General features: G+C 35.2%; 1 protein-coding gene across 3 annotated transcripts in view; it reads left to right on the top strand.

Annotated features, from left to right (window-relative positions):
• Eps-15 (Epidermal growth factor receptor pathway substrate clone 15) overlaps positions 1 to 18,781 on the top strand; it is a 74,322-nt gene that overhangs the window by 30,299 nt on the left and 25,242 nt on the right. For all 3 annotated transcript variants that reach the window (XM_071598607.1, XM_071598606.1, XM_071598609.1), the window contains 2 exons: positions 14,327 to 14,479; positions 18,322 to 18,411. In XM_071598607.1, coding sequence (XP_071454708.1) covers positions 14,327 to 14,479; positions 18,322 to 18,411 — 243 coding nt within the window. The remainder of the gene's footprint in view (positions 1 to 14,326; positions 14,480 to 18,321; positions 18,412 to 18,781) is intronic.

Genomic DNA, 18,781 nt, shown 5'->3' with positions numbered 1-18,781 from the left:
TGCTTCACAGGGTTTCAATTTTGGGAGACTATGAAATGTGATATGAGTATAGTTGAAAGTCATGTGGATAATATGGAGAGCTAATATACAAAAATTTTAATAAATGGTGTCAGATGTCTCTTGGCGAAATAGTTCTTTGTTCATAATGGAGAGTTACAATGGCTTGGTATACTTCTTAAGTGCCATTTGAAAATAGTGCTTAGAGCAAATAAGTATGGAAGTATACCAAGGTATTTAAATTTTTCATGATGAATGTGAAGAGTGTTCCTGAAAGAAAGTAGTTTAATCTGAAAATTTATAGTACCCATGTTGTAAAAGCTGCTTCCATAAGTTAGCAAATTCTATCTGCACTAATTGATTGTTTTAGGACTAGGACTTCAAGTAGCCATTCAATGCCATCTTTGTTTTTTGATTGTACCTGTACTAATACATTTGGACACAATTGCTCATAGTGCATCTAATTAAGGAGTGAGTCCATATTCTTCCAAATCATCTCAAAGAGATCTTAAAATTTTAAGAAAAAAATTTGCGAAAATGAATTTTCAAAATTGCCTACCACCTCTTGTGAATGCTCTGAAAAAGTGGATCAGAGGTAGCAAAGGCATGAGGAAAAGAGAAATAAAGAAAGCATGAAGATTTCAATGCCAAAATTCCAGAGCGTGGAAATCATTCGCCTTGACCAGGATTCGAACCCGGATCCCTTGATATCTGATGTCAAAATTTCAGAGTTTAAGAGGATGCCTTGATAGCTTAACTGGCTACAGCACTCGGCTGGACATCAAGGGATCTGGGTTCAAATCCCGGTCAAGGCAAATGATTTTTAAACTCTGAAATTGTTGCATTGAAATGCATATTAACGGGTGGTGGCTCTGTTGAAAGTTACTGTTGTGGCATCTCCCACAGTTTCTTGAAAAGCATTAAGGTAGTGCGAAAATATATTTAATGGATGAATGCAATTGAAAATTAATGAGCAGGGGCACTTGAAATTAGTATCATAAAGTATTCATAAAAAATTTAAAATTTCTCTCATTGCTCTAATTATTACCTGTGTCTCACAGACTCTATTCCTCTCTTCCCTCTGTCACATGGCATGCTACAGCAAACCCAACACATGCCATGAATGTCTACATAGTCAGCCACATAAGGGACAGAGTGGAGAATCTTAGGGTCAAATAAGAATACAGTTTTCCCGAAAAATGAGATGAAGATTTTGATTAGATCAATTGGCTAAGTTACTTAGTTTCTGACCAGTTGCTGAAAGAAAAATGTTGCCTTTAATCAGGTCTGCTATGTAGTCTAGAAAGTGACGATTTCCCCAATTTCATGACCTTTTTATTTTTAATCCTAGACTATTAAGGGTAAGGCCAATGAGGGGTGAGCCTTTCTTCACACTGTTGATGGATCTCTTGGCACCACCATGCTTTGAATTTGAGCTAGGAAAATGTTTCCCTATGGGTTCTGTCATAGCATACTTATTCATCTTCTTTGTCAATGATTCCTTCATTCTTGTGAAAGCTTCTTTGCCTATTGCAGTTTTTCTTAAATCCATGCTACTCTGACCATCATGACCCAAAGCATTTCATGGTTAGACAAACTGCTCCACTTGTTCTAGTTTTTGCCCGCTTTTTTGTGTTACCTGTTCTCAAAAACCAGATAACCTTCACTTTGTTAATATTTATTCTCATTCTGCACCTATCACTCTGACTTTCTAATGTTATCAGCAATGCTTGCAACTCCTTGGCTGACTACAACTTAATCATTTATGAACCTAACTGATTTTGAGAATACACCGCCAATTTAAATTCCTATCTTCACTTTTCAGTATTTCTCATGTCCCTAATAGCTATTTTCTCCACATATTTGTTGAAAAGCACAGCTGTTAAAGGGCACGCCTATATTACCCCCTTCCTAACAATGCTCATCCCAACTCTCCATCTACCACTCACAGCTAAGCAGTCTTGGTTGTGAATAAGTTGTTTATTCCTCAAATCTACTTCTATATTCTGTAATACTTTTCGCTAATTATACATAATTTACTCTATTGAATGCCTTGTAAAATATATGAAACAAAAAATTCCTGATTTTATTGTATGTTCCTTTTTATTTTTAACCTCATTACTCCCATGGCGTCACATATACCTCTCCCATTCTTGAGCCTAAACTGATCCTCCTGTGGGAGATTGTTTGCCCTCTCCATCCTTAAACTGATGTCTGAGTAACATTTTTCTACTGGCCAGATCCAAATATTTGTTCTATAGTTCCATTGGCAGCCTTTCCTTTTTTTGGAATGGAAACAAACCTGATCTAATGAAATCTTTCAGGAAAATTCCTCCCTCATGATTTCTGCAAATTAGCCCATGGAAACTCTTCCTTTTACGTTTTCGTTTATTAGCTTCACAGGAATGATGTCCATCCATCCATATCCATCTATGTTATTATCTCTTTCTACTTATAAACTTACTGGAATCTTTACCATATAGTTCCACCATGTATTCCTTTCATCTCTCTTGAAATCTTTTGTGCCTCAGTTAATAATTTTCCGGTGATATTCGTAATTGTGAGCACGTATTTTCCATTCTTACCATCTGATAGTGTTTTCACCATCATGTGTAATATACCCATTCTCTTTTCTGTTTTAAACTCTGCATATCCTAGCATTGTGTGTGCCTCCATGCTTCTTTGGCCATAATAGTTTTCCAGATTTCCTCGTAATTATTCCCCTGTTTAATCCCCTTGAATCTGGTGTTACTCTTCATTATGGTAATTTATGATCTGAATCTGCTCGTAGGAAACGAATCAATCATGATTTTTCTAAATGTGTGGCTAACCATAATATTTTTTAACTATATCTCTCTGAATCTGTGAGCATTATTCATGTATACCTATTCCTTTTGTGGTGTTTAAATTAAGTGTTCGCTATGGTTAAATCCTGTCTCTTGCAGAACTGTATTGCTTTCTTCTTGTGTTCATTCCCTTTTTTTCCTTTGGTTTTTTGGAACTCAAGTTGAACATGCTGCAAATTATACTTATGTCATAGCAATAATCTTACCGTTTTCTTGTTGTCGTTCAGAGTTGAAATGTAACAGTGCAACTTTACAAGCACCAAATCTTGTATGCTTTCCTGTCCTGTGACATTTTCCAGGCTTTTGGTTTGTGGGAGCTATGCAAGGACCCCATGGCTCCCAATCTGTAAATGCAATGAGCCCATTTTCTTCTTCATTGGGTTTTGGGTGTGGGCCTTTGGGTGCAGTCAGAGGTTTAACCTGCAGTGTAATAATTAATTGCAAATTGAAACTTGCTTCTGGTCCAAGGTACATTTATCCTATTTTGAAAGAATGATTGTATTTAATTAGAAGTTTGATTCTCTTTGTAAGTTAGCAATGCACAGTTCTCTTCCTCAGAAGGTGAAGGTGATATGTCATCTCAAGAGACACTTAAATTTATGAAATCGTAATTTTTCAACAGTTTTTAGAAATTTTTGTCAGATGAAATGGAATAGTAGCATTTGTGCATTTTATTCATTGTTCTCCCGTTTTCTAAATTTCCTGGGTATTAAAGAGTTTGATTTGATGTCTAATTCCATTATCTTTTGCCTTTAATCTTTCAAAAGGTTTAGTTGTCATAAATTGAACCTAAAATCTCAGTCATTTCCCTTTTTAAATAATAGTGATAAAAATTATTATATCTTGGGTTTATTACAACATTCAAAATGCCTCTCATATCACATTTAGGGAAATGAAAATTTGATCAGAATCTATTAATTTATCCAATGGAATAATAGTGGATCTATTGTCAGTGATTTTTTTGTAAACTCGAGAAAAATCCTTCCTAAATCTTAAAAGGCATGGAGCTTAAATTATTATTAAAACTTAATCAAAATTCCCCTTTATCCTATAAATGGGAAGCTCATCTTCTCCAAAGGTTTCTAATCCATGTGGGTGGTCAGTAAGTCTTTTGGAAAAAATAGATAAACATAATTTTGTTGAATTTTTATATTTTCAACATAATTATCTTTTAACTTTACTCGTCTCCCAGTGTTTCTCTAACTTTTTCAAACCACTCAAAAAGTAGGATTGCGGAGGGTCCTCAAAATAAGCATCTGTGTTAGCGATGACCTCTTTCAGCATTTTCCGCTGAGCCATTTGTTCAAGTTTGGTAGTAAGCAAAGTCACTGGAAGCCACATCTGGTGAATACAGGGAATTTTATGTGATCATTTGAACTTATCGTTATTTTTGCCTTTGAAAATTGCACAGGTGTGTTCTTATGATGGAAGAGAATTTTTTTCTCTCCCAAATGAATTTAACTTCATTTCTTTGTTCAACCGGTGCAATAGCAGTGAATAATATGATTCTCCATTTTGCAAGTCATTGATCTATATAATTTTGTATGCATGCCACAAATATGTGACCTTCACCTTGTCGGCTAATTTCACCATCTTTGCCTTCTTTATAGCCAGATCACCTTTAGAGACCCTCTGTTTTTGACTTCATTTACTGGAGTGGATTAGTGTATCCATGTTTGTCCACAGTTATTCTTTGATGCAGACACTCATCAGGATTGCATTGGGAAAACACCAAACCAGCCTCTGGATCAACCGCATGATTGTGTTTATTCTTCACAAAGAGCAAACATGGCACCCATCTAGCCTAGATTTTTTTCACACCCAATTTTTCATTCAAAATTGAAAACACTGCATCTTGTGATATAACTGTGGCTTTGACTGTTTTGTGAAATGGTTCATCTATCACTCCAAACCATATTGTGGATATTTTCAATAATTTCGGTGGAAGTCGCGTTCAAACGTCCTAATTGATGTGCATAATTTGTGGATATACGGCCAGGTTTAAATTCATTAACTCAATTGTAAACAGCTGCAAACACTGGAGCAGATATGTCATGAACTTCATCTAACTCGGCTGCGATCGTTTTCGGTATGAATTGTTTCAAATAGAATACTGCACTAATAATAATAATCACTGGACGAAACTTAATTTTTTCTATTTTTCAAAATACAAGAAAGTGTGTTGCTTCCATTGGAAACAATGAGAATGAAACCAGGTGATGGATATAGCTGAAACTTAAACAGCAGAGTAGTATTGAATCTCAACTATTGATAAATGAGGTTACTAAAAGCAAAACTTTCGTGGTATGAGTGCCATCACCTGAATTTTCAAAGGGCTTATTGGTGGACCAATGGATAATGTTTACAGTGAACAGAACCCCAACATCGATATTTGTTATACCAATAAATATCCTCATGATTATTATGACTTTTCTCAGAATTGGGCATGGAAAGTAACTTGAGCAGGTATAAAAATCTTTTAATATTTGGTTAGCATTTGAAGAAATAGATTTACCTGAATGATGGGCTCATCATCTCCAGCCACATGCAAGAAGTGAATTGCCTTTATAGTTCCTGCATGGTAGCAGGCATACAGGCCAGCATCACCATTTGGGCCTGCTTGAAGGTCTAAAATTGCTAACTGTGCATCATCGGGATTTCTAAAGAACTTCTCATCATAAATATCAGTGCCAAGGGAAGGTGATCTCTCAGAATTTTCAAAAGAATCAAGCCTTCGCCAGGTAATACTTTCCAAATAGGATTCAGCTGGAGATAAGCAGGGCTCGCACTCTAGGCTTGATACATGAACGAAATTTATTTTAATTAGGTAGTTTTCAAGAAACTGCTTAAAAGTGCCAAAAAGATGGTTAAATCGAAGGTGAAAGAAGTACTTCGTAGGTTTATGCTTGTTATTTACTCTGTCGGAAATTATTTTTTTGTAGAATATCCATAGTCTACTATGTGAATTCATTGGATTAGTCCCAATGTTGATGATTTAAATCTATATAATTGCATTCAAGTATATTCATTTAACGTTTAACAAATGACCTTTAAACTAATACAAAGGGAAAATACATGATTTCAACATGTGCTTTACTTATTTTTTATGGTCATGTACCATGTATTTGATACCATAGATTGGCTTAAGTATGCTGTATATTACTGAGTCGGATTATTGCATCATAAAGCAATGGATTATTGTGTTAGGTTTCTGATAATCTTGCAAACAGAGAAATCACGGAGAACATAAAGGATTAAATGATTCAGGGAAACTTGGAAAACTTATATTTTAGTGGTTGTGTGGGAAAAGTTGGTTGAGGAGATTTTAGGAATAAATGTGAAAAAGAGAGGGTATAAATTAAGTACATCAAAAATGTGATTTCATTAGATGTATTACACATACTTGGAAATCATTATAAAGGTATACCGTACGCATGTCATCTGCATGCACATTGCATTTGAGTGGTGGAGGAGGGGGATCAAGATGGTGCAGTTGCTAACATACATTGCTTCCCACAGAGAGGGCCCAGGTGTGAATCCTGGAGGTGACATATTTTTCAGGGGTATCCTGATCCCTACTTGAGGTACTTTGTGGAGAGCACTTTGAGTGAGTGCGATGTACGTCGGATGGGACGTTAAACTGCGGACCCTTTGGCACCTATTGATAAGAGTAGGCCAATGCTGTTTCCGGGTTTCTCTCCACTCTTCTTTTCCCATCCATTCCTAATGGTGCAAATGATCTCAGCTGTCAGTCGCCTCTTCTAAAACTACTACTTCGAGTAGTGGAGGACATTTAAACATGTCCTGGACACACAGTAGACCCAGTGTAGTTAGTTGCTCGTATGCTGCTGTATGTGCAATGTGAATTATTTAATTTTCTCCTGATTGCTCTTGATGAATGAGGATGATTTGATGGTGTGACTACGTGTTATTTAGTTGGATATTCAAATAGAGTAATATTCCTAAGTATTGAGATCATCTAGTATGGCAAATATTATCCCATCCCAGAATGTATGAGGTGTGATGGCCTTGTGTGGTTGCTTAATGAAATAACCAGATTAAAATGTGTAAAATCCGAGATTTGCCTCTGTACAGCCTGAGCAAAATGCAAACTGTGTTCATATATGGAAACCAGAAATCAGTGGGAAAACCATTGAGATAGGAAATTAGTTGGTCCCCCAACTCTGAACATGTACGGAATGTGAAACGTTAAAAAATGTCAATTTTTCAATATCTGTTACACAAGAACCCAAGAATGCATGTTGCACGAGGAGGCAAAAATTTTGCAAATAATTAAGGTGTTCGTTCACACATACGTCATACTCGTATGGGTCTTTTTGCAACTCGTAAGATGCACGGGCCAAAGTTTTCAAGTGGATTTTGGGGGGTAATGTGCTCAAGGTACACGAGCAAATAACGCCATGAAGTCAACTGTTTGGAGAAGTATGAGCCCATCGCCAAGCTCGGAAATCGCTCAGTCATGGGATGGAAGTACTGCAAAATTAGCCGGGGCTTTGAGATAGTTATCTTATTAGTAGTACTGCATATGTGACGTTTATAAGGATGCGATATTTTAAATATTGATGCACAAAATTATCACGAGTCCCTATCATTCCAAGTGGGCAATGGGAGAAATGGCAAAGTTAATGAAATATGTATCGGAGCATTTCATTTGTTGAATGTTCATGATTTATCCTTGGAAAATGTGAACTAAAATACTCCTCTATTGTTTTCACCTCTGTCAGTGAATTGCTCTCCAGTTTTGCTATTTTTACTCGTTTAATTTATTTACCTTAATATTTACATGCATACAATTTGCAGAGGTAAATTGCAATAAAACTTGCTCATATGAGCTAGTTTTAATGCAATGATGGTGACTCTAACTGATCCTTGAAATGAAGTTGTTAAGCTGACCATCTTGATTTCCATGCAAATCATCTGTGACCACCATTTATGGCGATGGCATTAATCTACGGCCCATATTAAAGCCAATTTTACCGATTTAGAAGTTTACCTTATGGCTTTCCCTTCTTCAGCGGTGTGTGCAGACACATCGGCGGAAATATAATTTCCGAAATTATCATATTCATCCTCCAAGCACCTAATTTCATTCAACTTTGGTGTATTAGCATAGTTTTGAAAATCGACTAGTTAAAATCACATGATGGTCACTCGAAGGGAAATTAAATACCTGTAGTAAACTTCCCATTGGTCTTTGATACTTTTTTTCAAGTCTTTGTTAAATCCTGGGTAATCCCCCCTCCGATTAACCTCGACTTGAGGACCTTTGGATGCCTTCTTCAAAGAAAAAAAGCGAATTTCGTAATAGTCGTGATAAGCAGTTGAATACAAAGGCATTTTTAATTAAAAGCAATTGTTATCTTATTTAATAGTCGCGCTTTGTGAAGATCTTGAGAAAGTTAATCTACTTATGTTTCTTATTAGCCGCGTACCTTTTTGTAAAAGTTCTTAATTTTTTTCAGCTTTTTTATGAGGTTTATGCATTCACAAACGTGTAGCGTTATAAAAAGTATTACAAAAATAATTCGCGAATCAAACCTCATTTCTTCGAATTAAAAGTTTACTTAGTGGTTGTTTTTTGTTTTCTAGCAACGCAAACTTTCTCTCGCGTAAACTGTCACAAACTTGACAACATTTTTTATAGTATTGTTGAGCGTTACTAATTTGTCGTGAAATTAATTTCTTTGCAATTCTCCAGTTTTATTTCACAAAATATATCTATTTCAGTTAAAATAACGTAAAAGTAACCCCCAATAAAAAATTGTCGTGGACTCGAAAAAGGGGGAGAGAGTCCAATAGGTTTAATGGGGGAAGAAAAGTATAAAGTTTGATTTAATTAATAAAACAGTATTATCACTGAATAATAATAATAATAATAAATGTACCAAATTCTTTGTTTTCCTATTGGTAAAATATGTAATCGTTTGATAAGTCTACCGTTTAATAACTAGTTGGGAAAGAGAAAGTGTTACTTAAAAACGGAAAATTAGTGGTTGTTTTTCCCAAATATCGCATTTAGTTAAAATAAATACGCGTTTTCGAGTAGTGGAAGCTCGTTCGTATCTCACAGAATACCTAAGGATAGCTTACCGAATCGTGCCGGTCAACCGATGCCCAAAATTGAAATCTCAAAATGGAATAGAGCGTTTGCTGAAAAATATCAAGCCTAATAAATCCTCCGAGCCCGATGAACTACCCGCTCGTATATTCAAGGATTTAGCTTCGAAAATTGCGCCTTATATATAAATAAGATATAAGAAATCGCTGGTAGATCACAAGGTTTCTAGAGATTGGGAAACGGCTAACGTAACACCAAAATTTAAAAACAAAGACAAGGAGGAACGGAACAATTACAGACCTATTTCCCTCACGTCCATCATTTCGTGCTAGGTCATGGAATATATAGTTGAATAGTGAGATACTTCGATAATCGGAAGTTATTAATGAAAAATCAGCACGGTGTCCGAAAAGGTAGATCCTGCGAGACACGGCTTGGGCTTTTTGTTCATGATATTCTTATATCGGAAGATAACAATGTTTCAGTGGACGCTATTTTTCTAGATTTTAAGAAAGCCTTCGACAAAGTACCTCATAGTAAACTATTCGCAAAGCTAGAAGCTTATGGCATGGATAAAAATATCCGGGGTAGGATTAAAGATTTCTTGAATGGTCGGGTACAAAGAGTAGTGGTAGATGGAGTTAGCTCAAATGTAGTAGAAGTTACTCCAAGTCTTTCCTAGGGAAGTGTTATCGGACCTATTTTATGCCTACTCTACTTAAACGACATTGACTCCGTAGCAATTAGTAAAATTTATTTGCCGACGATGCAGTGATTTACCGTGATAACCGTGATCCTGAAGACACAGCAGTTTTGTTATGTGACCTTCATACTATACAACGCTGGTGTGACACTTGGCAATTATAATTTAACTCGAAAAGTGCGTAGTTATACAATTTTGGAAAAAGAGCAATTCCTACCCTAACGTCTACTGCCTTGGGAACACCGAAACGGAATGTGTAGACTCAATTAAATACTTAGGCGTTACCATCACTCACGATCTCTCCTGGGTGAAACACATACGGGGAATATGTGGACAAACTAACAAAAAATTAGGATTTATCAGAAGAGTACTTGGTAAATGTGATGATAATGTCAAATAAAAATTTTATCTCGTTGGTTAGGCCTAATGTAGAATATGCTGCAAGTATATTGGATCCTCATGAAGTTGGATTAATTGCCGAATTGGATCGCGTGTAGCGTAGAGGAGCTAGATTTGTAAAACGTAGTAATGATAAACTTGGTTGCATATCCAAAATATTGGAGCAGCTATGCTGGGAATCGCTCTCCGTGCGAAGGTCAAATTACAGATTGAGGCTCTTGCGTAAATTGGAAGGTCGTCCCTTTAGCAGTGATGTTGAAAATGTTTTATTACCCCCAACGGGCTGCGGTAGGAGAGATCATGTTAAGATGTAATTTTTCCCACCAACGATAGGGGATCATAAATACATTGTTAGACCGAGGTAGGGTAATGTTTGGGTAAAATTATTCTGCCGCACTAGCAGTGGCTTGCAGGGTGTATAAATAAATGAAATAAATTAGATCGGGAACTAGTGTTACGCATTGGCATATTCTAAGAGTTTTTCACATGTGAGAAGTGGTACAATTGAGTTGACGAATAATGTAGCGCGAGCCTATGGTTGGGAGCTCAGGCAGTCATGTCTCGTCGTCATGTTTTAGCGCAGTACTGTTAGCCTCTCTCCGAGGCCGTGGATTTACCCAAAATCGAGAAGGTTTCAAACTGATTTGAAGGTTCAAAACTAGACCAACGAGTGAACTGTGATTCTTTGACGTCCGTAAAATTAGCGGTAAGCTAATTGACGACGTGTGAAAGGGTGCGCAGCGGAAAATTTACGCGAAAATGTTTGCGAATCTGAATCGGCGTGGGATGCGATGTACGGAGATGAGGTGTTGTGCAAATACGACTGTAATTCTCAATATTGGGGTGAAATAATTTAAAAATAACGTTTGATGACTGACGTAAAAAATGGGCAATGGAACTACCCTGAACTGACGAAATATACTCGCCAGACCGGAAGTACCCTATTCCGGTAATGGGGGTGGTCTATATAAGCCAAGCAGGGTATGTTGACTCGTAGTTCATCATCATTGATTAGTTATTATACTAGATAAAAGCGCTAAGAATCATAAATTAATACAGTGAAGTAGCATTCAGCTCGAAATAAATGCTTTCATCTTACTTACGTAAATTATTAGTTTATATGTTTGCTTATACTTAGTTGACTGATTTCCTGAGTATTTTAAGAGATTTTCCATTAAAAGTACTCATTAATCTATAAAACTTTATGCAAACTTGAAATTGGTGGTAATCCTAGAAAAATTGCCTTCAGGAACACACATTTTGGAGAGGAATATTTCTAGTTTACCATGTTAAACTGCATAATAAGTTCCCCAAAACTTCTTCTATAGGGAAAAATATATGATGAGAGTAATTTTCTTATAGTATCGTTATTGTATGATTTTTAAGTTAGTACAGTTTCCTATATGTTCATTTTGCTTATCCTACCGAGGAGAGTGGTAGTTCCTTAGCCTCATAGAAGCCCTGAAATGATATTCTATTGCCTCAGAGTTATTTCCAAGCTGCTTGTTGATTTTCTTAACAATTGAATTCTTGTTTAGATAAATTATTGTAGTGAAACCTGAAAAATCCTGTGGAAAATATAGGGAATTACTTTAAAATTAGACATCTTCAGCTCTCAGAAATAGAAGCACAAGCCTCCATTTCCACCTTATCATTCTGATCATATTTATGGATTCTAAATAGTCAAAATTTCCTGGATAACATTTTCCAGAATTGTGGGATCATAGGATAATTATGAAATAGACACTGGTCAATTGCTGTCCTACGTGATTTGCTGTCATTTCAATTACATCATAACAAATTATCAAAAATTAAGGTTTTCTTTTGAGACACTCTGGTAGCCAAAATCCAGGAAATAGATAATCCAAAGAAATGTGTCCATCCTGATTTTTTCAGATAATGTCAAAAAAGGTACCAACCTTTCTGCTGGAAAAATGGTTCAGGATGGGACAAAACATTCTCCATTAAATATTTTTATTTTGCTTCTGTCTGTTTCAATTTCCCTCTAATGAATTCTTGGGTGAATTAAATGTTCTTTAAAATACCTTTGCTTTACCTACCCTGAAATATCCTACATTATGAGTATTTTCTTATGAGTAGCAATATTAGGCAAATGAAGATGAGTTAAATAATTTCAGGTTTATTTTGAGTTCACCAATTTTTTTTAATATGAGGCCTGTCCAAAAAGTTACCTCTTTTATTCTATTAAAGAGTACACTGGAATAGAAGTAGGAAATTTATTACTGTCATCTCAAGACTACATAATTATCTATACTATTTTAATATGTATTTGCTTAACAGGTTTAAACATTTGTCATATCTCTGAACTAGTTTTCCAATTCCTTCGGCACAAAATTCTGCCACCTGTGATCATAGCTAACCGTTTACAGCATCTTGAAGTTCTTCATCGAGATGGGCACAAAGCTTGTAGTAGCCAAACTCTTCAGTCTTGTTTTCATTCAACAGAGTCTTAGAAATCTTTGGAACACTTTCTATAGATTTCGGATATCATAAAACGCTAGTTTTCACAAACTTTCATCAAGTTTCAGGGGCAGGTCATTGTTCACCACAGATGGGCGGCCACATCTGTAATCATCATTGACATTTGTAGACACTCTTAAACAAATGGCTACACCAATGCACAACTCTTGTCACTCCTCACATTTGTTTGCGCACAGAGCACTAATTTCCAAATGAATGTCAGCGGCTTTGAATTTTTTTATCCGAAAAAACCTTAACATTGAATGATATTCACATTCAGTGAAAATTTCAATTGTATTGTTCATTTTGACTTGCTATTGTAAACAAATGACAAGTGGCACAACCTTCCAACCACCGCAGATCAAAGCATACTGACCTACTGTATGCATCAATAGAGTGAAAATTTGGCACCCTCCAATACTCCTCACGCTACACAAAAAATGGACGTTACTTTCTGGACAGCCCTTGTTGTTAGTTTTGTTGTAATTTTAATTTTTGTAATTTTAATTTTTGTAATTTTAATTTTTGTAATTTTAATTTTTGTAATTTTAATTTTTGTAATTTTAATTTTTGTAATTTTAATTTTTGTAATTTTAATTTTTGTAATTTTAATTTTTGTAATTCTCAGGTGAAGAATAGTTCTCACTGTACTAAATCTTTTCAATGAAAAATGGGGCTTGATAGCTAATTGTTTTCAATTAAAATTTAGGTATAATATCAATGCTGCTTGCAGCTGAATTATTTTAACGACCTTCATTTTTTTATCCTAGATTATTATAAAATAACAATTTTCTTGTTTGGGTTTCAGTTAAGGGTTTTAAATTTTTCTAATTTTTTTCAATTCTTAGAACCTTTAGCGTTTGTGATGCACAATTCTGATGAGTCATAGATATAAGTGCCACATGCTTGTCTATGAGTATTTTTTTATGAATAGCAATATTAGCTAATTGCAAATGATATATATACTTTCAGTTTTATTACGAGTGAATCAGATTTGGTGATTTTACTTTACCCATTTAAAGTGCATGAAGATAGCTGATTATTGCTTGGTAAATTTAAATCAAGCAAGAGAAACCGAATAATGGTGTAATATATTTCTGACATGTAGGTGTTGTTCAAGCCCTATCCTTTCCTTTTAAATAATCAGTAGTTGAAGTTTTTTTATTTACCAATTATTCATTTTTTCAGCCTTTTTGAATTTCCCCTCTACCTCAACTATTGTCAGTTTTGTCCCATAATTATATTAGTCCAACCCCTCCTGCACCCATATACTTAGGTAGGGAAATCACTTCTGGATAAAAACTGCTTGGCTAATTCCACTTAATTTTTCAATTTTACGACCCGGGTTTCAACATGTAGTATCATCATCAGGCACTTTTTCGAGCTTTACCTTACATATATACTCACCTTTGATCATGAGGCCACAGTATTGGGGGTGAAAGAAGGCATTTTGGGATTGGATAGGAGAATGAAGGCGTAGCATTTCTGAGGAAAAAAGATTTTACACACAACATAAAATAGAAGAAAATGTTGCGTTGTTCTCATGAGTCTTTAAATTAAGTGGAATTAACATGTCTGATTTTTTTCTTTCCATAATGGATAATAGACTTAATGAGCCTAACATAATGGACAAAGTTAAGCCTCAAACTCTTGAAGTTTTTTCTGAAATCACTGATGTCTGCACAGCCCAGAAAAATGTTTTTTACTCTATAGCATTTATGATATTAGACTAAAACTGTTTCTCCTTTGTGTGTGTTCAATTTATAATTATGAATTCTAGAATATTTATAGCAATGACTGTGAACTGCTCTATCATTCTAGGAACCGAGTGCTGTCCCATATTCAAATCCAGAACTGGAAATGATTGGAAAAGAAATAGAAGAATTGGTTAAAGAGAAGCACCAACTTGAAACAGACATAGCTCAAAAGGAAGCTGACATAAAAATAAAATCTGGCGAAATAAAGAGTTTACAGGTAAATGTTTTGGAGTATAATTTGGTATTTTTAAGTATTCGAAAAGGGAATGTGGGAAAATTGAATTTGTGATGTCTTTTAAACACTATAATGCACCCCTCCTATGTTATTATTAATATTCCTTATTATGGGGCAATATATTATGTAATGCTCTAAGGGAAGTTGCTTCTGAAGTATCCTGTGAGCACCTGCAAACATTATTAGGTTTAATGAATCAACCTTATAATATATAAATGTAAAGGGTCAAGTATTTATCTTATGAAGTGCATGTAATGGAAAAAAACAGGTTAGAATATGGTCTAATGAAATCTTTTTGTGGGTCTAACCTTATTTCTGTCGAGTTTACCTCATATTATAATTTGTGTGTAATTTCTGCAAGTCTCGTGGTTAAAAAAATTGGTTGAATAGTACAGCGTGACCTCGATAGTAGAGCACCTTGCTTAGTGAGTAATTAACAAAAAGAGCAAAAATATTGTGCCCAAGAATTACTCGCTTAGCAAGTGACTTTTCGCATAACAACTGATGAGGAGAGAGGAATTCCCAGAATAATTGTTCGCCTGCTCTCTCTCAGTTTATGTTTAGCACTAGTTTCAATAGCAATCTTAGTTTCTCTAGGGATCACATATTTTTCGAAGCTTGTGATCATATATTATTTGTGATCTTTTCCTGCAAAGTTAAATAAAATTTTGTGCACAGTCAAAAAAATATCCCTGAAGAAAAAGCCAAAAGAAGAAAGTCATAAAAGAATAAGCATAAAAGTAATTTGTGATCTTTTCCTGCAAAGTTAAATAAAATTTTGTGCACAGTTTAAAAAATATCCCTGAAGAAAAAGCCGAAAGTAGAGAGTCATAAAAGAATAAACATAAAAGTAGTAATGAAAAGTAACATCTTTGAAAAGTGAGAAAAAGGTGGGAATGTGGATGATCTAGTATGCGCATACAATCAGGTGCATAAACTAATTAAAGGAGACTCGCTTCAAATAGAGTGACAAGGACATCTACCCAATAATAATGTATTCTCAATGATGTTGAAAGATTGCTTAAATTAATTTTTTCAGGCATAACTTCGTGGAATTATTCTGTGATGAACAATGTCAAAATAAAACTTTGTAAGTCCGCATGAAAAATAATCTTTAATGCGACCCTTTTTTGAATAATTTACATTATTAATCTTGAAAAATTGCTTCTTATATGGACAAAAGAAAAGAATTTGCCTGGCGATACTGTTAACAAGAATATAATGTGAGAGAAGGCGAAGAAATTTTTGCGGACCTCATTAAGAAGAGGCCAGGATCATCAATAGCCAAAGAAGTATTTAAGGGATGCCGTGTGTAATTTAAGAAGAGCTTTCATCCATGGCTTTGTGAGCCATGGATGAAAGGCAAAGAAGGAAGCTTGGCGACTTCAAGTAGCTCGTAGATTCTGAGGGTTACCTGCAGCAGCAAAATTTTAATTGAGACTGGTTTCTTCTGGAAGGAGATTCCAAAGAGAACTTATGCATGTACACATAACAACAAAGGAGACTACATTGCCCTGCTGCAAGCTAATGAAAGGCCATCTAGCACTGCTATTTTGCACCAATGTAAGTGGCAATTTGAAAAGTAAACCCCTGTTTGCTTACCATTGAGAAACTCCATTAGCCTTCTACGGAGTGTGAAGTGCTGAAGAGCAGGTTTTATACGATGTGGGGATCTTGGTAAAATTTTGCATCGTAACATGTGTGTGAAGAATTGCCAATGGCTGTGGACACTAGAAATTAGTTTAAAAATAATAATGCTGATTTGTATTTTGGCAATTTTAAAGATTTGGAAAAACAAATGTCTCCAGGAAGCTATCTAGTGAATAAGAATGAGGAATGTATCAGAAATAATTAATGGCTTACTTAGATTTCTCTTTTGTCTTTACAAATCAAGTTCGCATTCCAGGTTGGTTCATTCTGCAGTGGAAGAAAAAATGAAGATGACCCGCAATCCTAGTAAAAAAAAAGATTTAGGAATATATCATAAATGTCAAACTGATTATTTTGATTCTTTTTTGTTTTTGAAAATCTGGTTTGCGTACCAGGTTTGTTCAATCCACGATCGAAGAAAAGATGATGATGATCCACTATCCTAAAGAATGTATGCATAATTTTCTTTGAATTAACCTTGTACATAATTAATTTTTTTTGCTTGGAACTCACTATCATATTTTTCATTAATTTATATGGGAATCATTGTTTCACTAAAGTGGTGTTTTGATTTAATATGCATAATATGTGTATAAATAAGTAGTTAAGTCCTCATTCTTATTAGGTTCCTTAGCATGTTTGCATTCCGAAAAGTCAGTGGCTGATTAGCTGACAGTGATTTCTTCTTATGATATGTGTTAGTTGCCAATGTATTCATTATTATTACTGTTGCTTTAAGAAGCAGAAGTTAAACATTTATAATATCATCATTTTCATGCCAATGTGATCATAGTTTTTGCAAAACAGGTTGAGTATTAAGCACAGCGGTAGATGCCCAGTAAGCAGAAGTGTTTGAATGTTTCAAGTACATCCCAATTCATGTCTTGATCGGATGAAACACAACAATCTGTCATGTCTTCACCTTGGTCCATGGGTACACCAGGAATAAGTGCCTCTATGTCTGCTGTGGTTGATCATAGAGGACAATTGCCAAAGTTTTTATTTTATAAAGGAGACGGGTGATATTTTAACTGCTGATAACAAAAATTGTAGCCTCCAATTGATATTTTATTCAAATGCATATAAAAGAGTAATTGAAAAAAATAATATCTTGAAAATAAGTGTAGTTAATCTCCACTGTGTACTTAAATGTAATAAAACTGCCATTGTGGTATGATGGGCGATTACTGTCTGAAGAGCTGTGTTCATGACCGTAGTCTGTGATTTCACATGTTTTTATGAAATATATTACCACTCAGTATCAATTAGCAAAAAATTTATGTAGTGTGCGTATCAATTTAACCAAATAACCATGAGTATAGCAACCAACCTGAAGGTTGCTTTGGTAGGTGATGGTAGAGTTCACCCAGTACTAAGATTGACATGTGAAATTCACACATCAGGTTAGTGGGGCCAGTTCATTTTGCCGTGCCGGTAATGGTTTCCGAGATAGATCGGGTACCCGAAAAATCACAGCTTTGGTGGAGCTGCAGGTGTCCAGAGAGGCTTGCCCGGGAATCTAACCCTGGCCCTCCATTCAGTAGTCCAATGCTCTACCCCTGGACTACTGCGCCCCACGTATATCAATTTCAAATGAATAAATGCTCTTTTAAACAGCTTAGTTCACATGTCCATCACTTCCATAGGAAGCCAAGGTTACATCATTTGCAGTATGACAATCATGTACAGGATTTTTAATTATATAAAGGTGCCTAGGTACTGGTACCTACCTTTCTAGCCCATGGTGTCAGTGTCAATTTTACATTCTAAATGGCGTGTGCCATTAAAGCAAAATAGTATTAATGAACATTTCATCCATCAATGTCCTCTTAAGCCAAAGTCTTTGGTCTCCCTACATAATTATGTTGTCCTACCCATTTTCACCCTATCATTAAATGTGAAAAATTGCCATTCTTGTTTATATTTTTAATGAGTCATTACTAGTGCGAGTACCTTGGCACCAAGCAATACCTAGCAGTCTTTCTTAGGTACCAGTCTAGTGTTCTTACCTGAGGTACTAATCGCAGACCTGAATGAAAAAATTTCCTTCAGTTCCAGCAAATGGATTCATCATATTAAAGCCAACTAAAAATAAGCTCAGCCAGTTAATCGTTCAAAATAACAGTTTTAACAGTATTTGTATTAATATATTTGCTTTTCATTTTTTTATTTAGAGTGAACTGGACACTTTAGCTGCTACCCTCAAGCAGCTTGAGAACCAGAAAGGAGAGGCTCAGAAAAGGCTAAATGATCTCAGTTCTCAGGTTGGTTGCATGAATACATAATGCATCACAGTGAGAATGTTTGTGATATGATATGATAATGCTTCATATTTGAATGGTGCCTCATTCTCAGCTTGGCAGTGGCTGTTTGATTTAAAATATGCAACTTGTGGAGTTTATTAATGGCTATTTTAAACACTTTATTGCCATCCCATGAAAACTACTCAACTTATAATATATAACCCACCCTTTCATACTTAACATAAATTTTTATAGCATAGCTAAAATTCCATTTGTAAAATTAATTTTGGGCTGTAAATTGGTGTCAAATTTACCCACAAATAAGCTTTGTAGATAGATTTGAATAACTAGATGCAGTTTTTATTCATATTTTATCAGAATGCTTGCCTGA

Source organism: Hetaerina americana, unplaced genomic scaffold (assembly GCF_022747635.1).
Source record: "Hetaerina americana unplaced genomic scaffold, ioHetAmer1.1.p SCAF_10, whole genome shotgun sequence".
Taxonomy (NCBI): Eukaryota; Metazoa; Arthropoda; class Insecta; order Odonata; family Calopterygidae; genus Hetaerina; species Hetaerina americana.
This window is presented reverse-complemented; position numbering and strand designations above follow the sequence as displayed.